Genomic DNA, 10729 nt, shown 5'->3' with positions numbered 1-10729 from the left:
ATAGTTTATATCTGGTTGTTTAAATTATGAATAATATTCATATTAGTAAAAGTTAATGAAATCAGCATTCTTTAATGCTATCAAGTATTTACTTGTAAGAGTGTGTTAATTATAAGAAATACCCCATGCTTTGTTCCACTGTTCAATGTTGGAGTCTTAAAGAATAATATTTTCCTCAAAAGATATTATGGGAAAGGGATTTCTTTGGGCAGAATAACTCCTAAATAAAATCTGGTGCATAATTCAGAGCACTGGGCTCCTAGAGATAAAAATTAGGAAGCATTAGAAACATGGAATAATTTCTAAAGGAAATGAAAAATTTGGATGTGTGAAAACAAAGAACCAGAGAAAATTCCTGTGCAATCAAATGCATTTATTTTTTTTGCTTAAGCAAGACAGATGGTGAACAAATTCATAATGAAAATGCCACCCAGAGATTAGCAGCTGGCTGCACATGCAACTGTGTATGCAAGACCAAGTTTTTCCCAATACCAGGACTAGATTCCTTCATGAAATTAACTGTGTTGCACCAGGCCACCCTGCACATCTGTTGGTGGGGAATTTACAATCCATTCACCACCTCAGCTCAAAGCTCACACACGAGCCACATGACCATCACCTACACCCCTACCAAGTAAAGAGCATGGCAAATAGCACTTTTCTTGTTCAGTAGCCAACCACACAGAAATGTGACCAGACACATGTACACCAACAGAGACACAAAAGGCACCTGTCATCACTCAGCTGACAACCTTCCCTACATTTCTGGGGATAGGAGTGCCATGCAATGTATCATGGATTGGTACTCATTCTAGAAGAGGAGGGGCATGGCTGTCCCTACGTTTTACCATGGGTGGCTGGAGGTTCTCAGAAGGGCTATTTTCATACAACCAACAGAAATGTTGGCCACAGTGACTGTGAGACGAGTCGTCTGACATCCTCTAGATGCTTGGACCCCTGACAAAAGCTGGGCTCAGTTAAGATTGAGTGGAAGGTACTGACATGGGGGATCCTACAAGAGATAGGAGGCAGCGCCATAGTTTATATTGATTTACGTACATCCCAGCCTCTTCTCGATGCAAAGTCACAAGTTCACAAAATATTAGAGCTAGGATGAATAATCTACTCCAGACTCCTCACGTTACGGTTAACAATGTGGCAGCCCAGAGAGGTAAAGCAACTTGCTAAAGGTAGAGCATGGAATTGGCAGGGCCAGACTGGAACACAGTATGCTAACCCCCATTCAAGAACGTTGACACTGAGTATGTGGCCAAATTTTTCAGCAACAAAGAGGATGAAACCATATAAGTACCTTATTCCCCAAAAAGCCTGAACTGTGTTTAAAGGCATAGAAACTCAGCTTATTCGGCTCGTTTTTGAGGGGGCTCTCTTCTCTCTTTCTGTTTCTATCTCTCATAACACCCCCACTTAGCTACCCCCCCCACACACACACACACAATCTTGGTGAATGGAGATTTCTTGCTTTACAAAGACAGACCCAACATCTTCAGGAAGACACTTTACCCCTACTTCAGGAAGTAGTTTCTCAATCCAGGTCTTTATGTGAGGTCTGGGAAACTGGCTTATTTTCTAGAACAATAGGTGGTTCTGAAATTAGAAGATCATCCTCCCCAAAGGAGGAGTTCTGGTCTGTATTCACAAAGTTAGGGATATCAAACTTCATAAGCCTATTCAGCTCCTCCTCTCGACGCCCATTGCTTCTAATGGCTTCCTGGAGTTGAACACTGCTGTCAAGGACCGTGGTCTGATGACAAACTTTAGCCCTATCCAAGTGTTCCACTTCATTGATGTAGCAATGAAAGAGAGACCGGGATTCATCATTGCCCTGTCGAGAAAACACCTTATCTGGCTCCAGTGGTCTTCCAAAGTCTGACACAAAGCTATTCATTCTAAATCTCTTCTCTGAAGATTCTGCATTGCTGTAAAGAGAAGGAAAAGAAAAGACTGCTTACACACCAGCTTGTTCACCTGCCGAAATCATGGTTTTTACAAACTGAAGATTTGTGGTAACCCTGAATCTGGCAAGTCTATTGGCACCATTTTTTCAACAGCATTTGCTCACTTTGTGTTTCTGTGTCACATTTCAGTCATCCTCAAAGTGGTTCAAACATTTTCATTATTATTATATTTATTATGTGATCTGCAATCAGTGACCTTTAATGTTAACCTTCCTAATTGTTTTGGGGGTACCATGAACTGTGCCCACACAGAATGAAAAACTCAAGTGATAAATCTTCTGATGCTCCACTAACCAGCCTTCCCCATCTCTCTCCCTCTACTTGGGCCTCCCTATTTCCCAAGATACAACAATGTTGAAATTATGCCAATTAATAACCCTACAATGGCCCTAAGTGTTTAAGTGAAAGAGTTACACATCTCTCACTTTTGCAAAAGCTAAAAATAATTATGCATACTGAGGAAGGTATCTCAAAAACCGAGACAGACCAAAAGCTACTCCTTTTGTGTCAAATAGTTAACCAAGTTGTGAATGCAAAGGAAAAGTTCTTGAAGGAAATTAGAAGTCCTTTGTCAGTAAACTCACAAATGATAAGAAAGTGAAACAGCCTTATTGTGGATATGGAGAAAGTTTTAGCGGCCTAGATAGAAGATCAAACCAGCCACAACGTGCCCTTCAACCAAAGCCCAATCCAGAGCAAGGCCCTAACTCTCATCAAATCTATGAAGGCTGAGAGAGGTGACAAAGCTGCAGAAAGTCTGAAGCTTGGTTTATGATGCATAAGGAAAAGAAGCCATCTCTGTAACATCAAAGTGCAATGTGAAGCAGCAGGTGCTGATGGAGAAGCTACAGCAAGTTATCCCAAAGAGCTAGCTAAAATAATTAATGCAGGCAGCTACAATAAGCAAAAGATTTTCGGTGTAGACAAAACAGCCTTCTATTGGAAGAAGATGCCAACTAGGACTCTCATAGCTGGAGAAGAGAAACCAATGCCTGCCTTCAAAGCTTCAAAGAACAGGCTGATTCTCTTGTTAGGAGCTAATGCAGCTGGTGACTTTAAATTGAAGTCAGTGGTCATGCAGCATTCTAAAAACCCCACAGCGCTAAAGAATTATGCCAAATCTACCCTGCCTGTGCTCTTTAAATGGAACAGCAAAGCCTAGATGATAGCACATCTGTTTACAACATGGCTTACTGAATATCTTAAGCTCACTGTTGAGATCTACTGCTCAAGATAAAGATTCCTTTCCAAACACAGTGCTCATTGACAATGTACTTGGTCACTCAAGAGCTCTGATGGAGATGTACGAAAATAAGATTCATGTTGTCTTCATGCCCACTAACATGAAATCCATTCTGTGGTCCATGAATCAGGAGTAATTCTGACTTTCGAGTCTTACTGTTTAAGAAATACATTTCTTAAAGCTGTTGGTGTGACAGATAGTGACTCCTCTGGTGGATCTAGGCAAAGACATGTAAAAACCTCCTGGAAAGGACTCACCATTTTAGAAACCACTAAGAGCATTCACGATTTATGAAAAGAGGTAAAAAAAAAAAAAAAAAAAAAAAAAGAACATGAACAGGAATTTGGAAGAAGTTGATTCCAATCCTCATGCATGACTTGGAGGGGTTCAAGATTTCAGTGGAGGAAGTAAGTGCAGATGTGGTGGAAACAGCAAGAGAACCAGAATAGAAATGGAGTTTAAAGATGAGACTGAATTACTTCAATCTCATGACTCAAACTTTTTTTTAAAAGATTTTATATTTATTTATTAGAGAGAGAGAGAGAGAGAAACAGGTTCCATGCAGGGAGCCTGATGTGGGGACTTGATCCCGGGTCTCCAGGATCACACCCTGGGCGGAAGGCAGTGCTAAACCACTAAGCCACCGGGGCTGCCCGATCCAAACATTTTTAAAAATTATTTTATTTATTTATTTATTCATGAGAGACCCAGAGAGAGAGGCAGAGACATAGGCAGAGGGAGAAGCAGGCTCCCTGAGGGGACCCCGGGATCATGACCTGAGCTGAAGGTGGATGCTCAACAACTGAGCCACCCAGGCATCCCTCATGATCCAAACTTGAAAGGAGGAGGAGCTGCTTCTTATGGATGAGCGAAGAAAGTAGATTCTTGAGATGGTGTCTACTCCTGTTAAAGATGCTCTGAAGATTGTTGAAATGACAGCAAATGATTTAGAATATTACATAAACTTAGCTGATAAATAAGCAGCAGGGTCAGAGAGGACTGATTCCAAGTTTGAGAGAAATTCTGTGCATAAAATGCTATGAAACAGCATCAATACTACAGATAAGTCATTTGTGAAAGAAAGAGTCAATCAATGCAGCAAACTTCATGTTTACTTTAAGAAATTGCCACAACCACCCCCACTTTCAGCAACAGACCTTCTACCTGCAAAAGATTACTTGTTAAAAGCTCAGATGACAGTATTTTCTTGGCAATAAAGTACTTTTAAAGTATGTACATTTAATTTTTGGACATAATGCTATTATGACTTAATATAGTATAATGTAAATATAATTTTTATATGCTCTGTGAAACCAAGAAACTCATCTGACTCACTTTATTACAGTATTTGCTTTATCTTTTTTTCAGTATTTACTTTATTGCCGTGGTCTAATACCTGTAACATCTACAAGGTATGACTGTACTTAGCAAAAAAATTAACAAAGAATGTACAAGACCTGTACACTGAAAACTTTAAGACACTGCCAATGGAATTAGGGAAGACCTTAGTATATGGAAAAATAAACCATGCTTGTAATTTTTTTTAAGATTTTATTTATTTATTCATGAGAGACCCAGAGAGAGAGGCAGACATACGCAGAGGGAGAAGCAGGCTCCCCACAAGAAGCCTGATGTAGGACTTGATCCCAGGACCCCTGATCATGCCCTGAGCCGAAGGCAGACACTCAACCGCTGAGCCACCCAAGCATCCCACCATGCTTGGAATTGAAGATTTCAGGTGGAAATCCATAAAGCCATAGACATAAATTAATGAAGTTTTCTCCTTTCAAGGGCCAAAAGTCTTTCTGTTTTTGTCTGCCAACGTTTAGTCTCCAATGCCTTCCAATAGTCATTCTTTACATCTTGTCTAAATTTTATAATAGTTATCTGCAAGGTAATTTAAAGCGAGCTACTCTGCCATGACTGGAACTGGAATCCACCTACCTACCCAACACCTCTTGGTCCTTCATGAGTTATGTATGGTGCCACCTCCTGCTAGAAGTCTTCCCAGACTCCTCCAGTCTGAATTAGAATGTTTCCCCTCAAGAACTTGGAGTTTCTCTCCATCTGTCTTCTCACTCTGTAGTATACTGATCTCTTGTCTGGCACCCCCCTCATTAAGATTATGATCTCTTGAGGGCAGGTATCGTGTGTTTCTTGCCTATGTTCCCTTTAGCACAGTACTAGGCATATAATAGCTGCTTAATAAATTGCTCTCAAATGAATGGATGAAGAGATCTTGGCCTTGGCAGGAGGCCTCTTCTATAATTCTTATAGGGCCAAAAATTAATTCAAGGGCAGTATACCCAGCTAAGTAAGAGCAGGTAAGCCTTAATAAGAGATGGCTTATTAATAGATCCTGAGTGTGGACTCTAGACTGAGAGATGCAGGAGGTCCCATAAAGTAGTCACATCCATGTCTGCCCTTCACCTACTTTTGATGAAGGGAGATACCCTGTCTCTGCCCCTTACAGAACTCCCCACATCCTCAGCTTCTGGTCCACAGTCTTCCGTGGGGCCTTCACACATAGGTCTTTGGAACTCATATACCACAGAGTCACTAACAAGGGGCATCTTGCACTCACTACAGCTGGCCGGGCCTGGAGGCTGCAGGGGCTCAAGTTCCATGGGGAAGGCTTCCTGCCACTTATTGGTAAGAATGGCTTCAAGGAAAGCCAGTGAAAATACTGCCCCTCAGTGGTTACCCATTTTTTTTAGAGCAGCCTAGTTCTCCTGAGTCACACCCGAAAATATTCTTATATATGTAATGCAGTGAATATCAGAGGATTCTCACTATTAGGCAGGGGGGGATTTGCAGCTGGATGTTGTCTTAATTCAGTTTTTAGGAAAGAAACATGTGCCATGCTGTTAAGGATGCCTTTCCAGCCTGTAGATGGTCTGGGGACTACTCTATGGGTTGTTAGGCTCCTATGATAAAGAGAACAGAGCTAATTCCAACTTTCTCATCTCTCAAACTCAGCTGGCATAGTGAAAAACAATGCTCTATGGCACCTATTAGATCAGTTAAGAGTTGAAAGTCAACTTGTTCTCCTATGGCTTTGGTTATACCTGGGAAAATTAAAAACTGAGGTGCCAAACACCTTAAATTCCACCTTGATTAAAATTACGGTTAAAGCCAGAAGCCAGGGATGCCTGGGTGGCTCAGTGGTTAAGCGTCTGCTTTCGGCTCAGGGCATGATCCCGGGGTCCGGGATCAAGTATAGCATCGGGGTCCTTGCAGGGAGCCTGCTTTTCCCTCTGCCTATGTTTCTGCATTTCTCTCTGTGTCTCTTACGAATAAATAAAACCTTAATAAAAAAAAAAAGCAAAAATCTTCAAAAACTGAAACACTGAAGGAATGAGAAACTTTAAGGCGCTTACTAGACTAGTAATTAATACCATGTGATAAGTTATCACAAGGAAAAGAGAATACTGAAGAATATTTGTGCTATATGCTGAACATCTGTGTCCTTCCAAAATTAACATGTTCAAATCTACTTCCCTGTGTGATGGTATTAGGAGGTGGGGCCTTCAGAAAAGGAGATTTAACCTTAGTGAACCGAATTAGTGCCCTTATAAAGCGGCCTCAGGAAGATCCCTTGCTCCTTCCCCACTGTGAGGACACAGTGAAAAGTCTGCCATCTATGAATCAAATACCAAACATGCCAGCACCCTGATCTTGATCTTCCCAGCCCCCCAATACTGTCAGAAATAGATTTGTTACTTATAAGCCTTCTAGTCCATGCTACTCTACTATAGCAGCCTGCACAAACTAAGGCAATTTGTCAGAAAATTTAAAATTGCTAATAATTTTAGCATTTTTAATTGTTTTTGTTACATTCCTACCTATTCTAGATCTTGTCATCATGAAATTGATGATATAGCTGGTAGGTTCAAGAAAAGTTCTCCTGTTTCATCTGAACTTTTTAAAAATTACAATAGTTCATTTTCATAGGACACTGAACCTTGAAATCATGTTTTTTTTAAAAAGATTGTATTTATTTATTCATGAAAGACAGAGAGGCAGAGACAAAGACAGAGGGAGAAGTAGGCTCTTCAGAGGGAGCCCGATGTGGGACTCAATCCTCGGACCAGGATCATGCTCTGAGCCGAAGGCAGATGCTCAACTGCTGAGCTGCCCAGGAATCCCTCGAAATCATGTTCTTTATTTAAGATTTTGTTATTCCTAGGGCAGCCTGGGTGGCTCAGCAGTTTAGCGCCACCTTCGGCCCAGGGCGTGGTCCTGGGGTCGAGTCCCACGTCGGGCTCCCTGCATGGAGCCTGCTTCTCCCTCTGCCTGTGTCTCTGCCCCTCTCTCTCTCCTCTCTATGTATTCTCATGAATAAATAAATAAAATCTTTAAAAAAAAGATTTTGTTATTCCTCATTTTCATCTTGTTATAAGAAATGCAGCTGGGACTTAACCTATTTGTTGCAACATTGCTGAACTCCACCAGCCAGAATAAAAAGATTGTTCAGACTGTTCGGATTCTTAGATTTTTCCCTCTTCTCCCCATGGGTTGTGTCATCTATTCTCTGTCCCTGTGGAATTTTTTTGTATCTGAACAGAGAGCCTCTAACATCCAGTCCTCTGGCACCTGCACTGATTGGCATTACTCCTATAATATTCCCTGCTCACAATCTTTCTCTGACTCCCCCAAACTCTCTGCCTGATAGCTCAGGCTCCCTACCCTTGCATCACCTGATATGCTCTCCCACCAGCCCCCTTGCTAACTCTATGGTCCAGCCACATAGCACCTGACCATCCTCAGATGTACCCAGGATTGTCCCTCTCTGTGCTTTGCTTGTGCTGTTCCTCTTGCCTGATGGGCCCATCTACCCGTATCTGTCAAATACCTTCTTCACTGTCCAGTGCAAATGTCACTGTCTCTAAGGAGACTCTCTGAACTCCCAGTGGGAAGGAATCTATCCCTTCTCTGAGCTCCTGTTATACTTCACTGACCTTCTCTTATAAGACACATCTGTTCCTGCCTCATGTCAGAGCTATTTTTGTACAACCCTTTCCCCCTCTACACTGCTGGGCTGTATTTGTTCATCTTTGCATCTCCCAAAGGGCCTTGCAGTCATTAGACCCTCAATGAGTATACTGCACAGCTGTATCTGTCCAGTGGTCCAAAGCCCTGATTCCCATGAAAGGCACAGCCATCCCCAGTGCTAAGCACAGTGCTCCTTCCTCTGAGATCTGAAAGTGAAATCAGGTCAGGAGGACAGCCCCCTCTCACCTTCATCTGGAGAAGGAAAACACCTGTAATGCTCTGGGTTATTCCTCTAGGGATTTTTCAGATTTATTACAATTTTTAACAAGTGAAGTGTCTGCTGCTGTGCTGAGTCTTGGTATACCCATGACTGCCTGTGGGTTTGCCTTGCTCATGAAGAGTGGTAGGCAGTCCAGCCTGTGGGCACCTGTACTTCCAGAAGTCATTCCCAGTGGGCTTTTAGGGATGTGTTAAGTTAAACAGAGATCTGCTAAGAGTGAAGTCTCTGTGATTAACAACTAATGAGAAAGCAAGAATAACCACTGATATTTATGTGGCTGTAGCCTGTGCTGAAAGCTTTATTTCATTTAACAAACCCTAGAAGTGCCGACCCAACCCTCTGCCTGGGTGTGGAAGTGCCATTTGGTAACTCTAGTTGCTAGTTCTCACTTACTAGGAAGAGGTCAGGCTCTCTGGGGCAAGAAAGCATTCACTACATTAGAACGACCCCAGCACAGTCCTGGGCAAACCACAGCTGTGCACTCAGAAAACAACATTCAGTTGATGGGAAATTAAAAATAACTCTTGCAAAAGAGTGTATAAATTGAATCTGATACATAAAATAGTCAGGTTTTTGACCTGTTGATGATGGGAGACCTCTCAGAATGTCAGGACTTCCTCAGGAACATGCACCATGTCTGCACGCTGCCAGCTAGCTCCTGCAGCCTTGGTCATTATCAAAAACATCAAGCACTGACATTTTCTTGTTATTAGCTTTTAGGTGCACTGTACCCATTTTTTAGCAAGTGCCATATTCGGGTAAATTGCAATTCAAAGTAAAATGTAATTTCCATTTTTATAAGGTCACAAGCAATTCTGCACTTACTCCTAAATGAAGAACATCCCCACTTGGACAAGGCGCACTAAACAAAGGCTATAAAAGGAGGGTATTTGAGGCATATGATATCTGGAGTTGGGTAGTTTTTTTTAGAAGTCTGAAGTATTCAACATAAAAATGTGATCCAAGCCTTTTCCGTTACTCTCTCCCTGGCAGATTTATGATAATGGTGCTATAATGCTTTAACAAGACAGCACAGAGTGAATGCCTCTTTCTCTGAGAAAGCAGGAGAAAATGGTTCTTTTATCTTCATTGTCCATAAAGGATTCAGGTAAGCGGGTTCCCCCCGCCCCACCATCCCCTGCACACAACTGCAAATATTCCATAAGAAAAATAATCCCCATTAAAGCTGTTTCTTGGGCCTAAAAGCTTTTAAGAAAGGTGATGTCAGCTTTATAATAGTCTTTTTTCCTCTGCGGTATACTTCTCTAGTGCTCACCAGTACCTGGTTCTCTTCTTCTGGGCCCACTGATTACCCTTCTCAGCCTGGAGAGGCAGTGGGCGTGGCTAGTTCTGGCCAATGAGCTGTGAGAGGAAGATGATTTGCACCACTTCCTGGCTGAAGAACAGAAGGGAAGGTGTGAGGTCTCCGCAGATGCCCTTCCCTATTAGTGTAACCCAGGAGGCTGAGTGTTAGAGAGAGTGGAGAAGCTTCTGTCCACCTATTTGCTAACCAAACAGGTTAGCTTGAGTGAGAAATAAACCTGTTTGTGTCATACTGAGATTTGAGGAGTTTGTTACTGTCTCATAATCTAAACTGATTATTACACATTCTCTCTCTTCACAAAAGCCATTGAGAAGTCAGTGATTCCAGAATTGAAGTTTTTATGCTAATATGATCCAATCTGAAAACTCCAGAGAAAAAACTTGCCCATCATATTGTAATGTCATTGGCTCTGTGTAGCAAATGGATCTCAACTCCTACCATCCAACATTGTTAAATGAAGGTTCAGCCAGGGTTGGCAAATACATATTCTCTCTTGGGTGAAAACTGTGATTGATTCCTCAAAGCTGCCCAAAGTGTTTTTTTTTTTTTAAGATTTATTTGCTTATTTTGATAGCAAAGGAGAGAAAGAATGCATGCATGAGTGCAGTTGGGGTGGGGCAGAGGGAGAGAAAGAATCTCTAGCAGATTCCCTGCTTAGCACAAAGCTCCCCTCAGAGCTCCATCTCACAACCCTGAGACCTTGAGCTGAGCCAAAATTAGGAGTCAGACGCTTAACTGACTGAACCACCCAGGTGCCCCAAAGTGATGCTTTGAAAACAATTCTGAGGCCAAGTCTCAGCAATGCAGGTAGATAGCACAGTCGATTAGTGAGGTCTGTTGCGGGCATGGGCACAAGGAGTAGAGTCACGGGTTGTGGTATCTGCCGTCCTTGTGTCCTACTGCTTTCA

The 10729-nt window shown here is 42.1% G+C and overlaps 1 protein-coding gene across 7 annotated transcripts in view; it reads right to left on the bottom strand.

The window, feature by feature from the left end:
* Positions 1-352: 352 nt before the first annotated feature.
* MRAP2 (melanocortin 2 receptor accessory protein 2) overlaps positions 353-10729 on the bottom strand; it is a 49088-nt gene continuing 38711 nt past the window's right edge. For 6 of the 7 annotated variants that reach the window (XM_055330237.1, XM_055330233.1, XM_055330234.1 and 3 more), the window contains one exon: positions 353-1940. In XM_055330237.1, the coding sequence (XP_055186212.1) occupies positions 1547-1909 (363 nt within the window). In that variant the 5' untranslated portion in view covers positions 1910-1940 and the 3' untranslated portion in view covers positions 353-1546. Of the gene's footprint in view, positions 1941-9779; positions 9817-10729 lie in introns of those variants that run through there. The other variant, XM_055330239.1, reaches the window with a different exon arrangement.

The sequence above is a fragment of the Nyctereutes procyonoides genome, unplaced genomic scaffold (genome assembly GCF_905146905.1).
Source record: "Nyctereutes procyonoides isolate TBG_1078 unplaced genomic scaffold, NYPRO_anot_genome, whole genome shotgun sequence".
NCBI lineage: Eukaryota > Metazoa > Chordata > Mammalia > Carnivora > Canidae > Nyctereutes > Nyctereutes procyonoides.
Note: the sequence above shows the minus strand (reverse complement) of the source record. Positions and strands in the feature narration are given on the sequence as shown.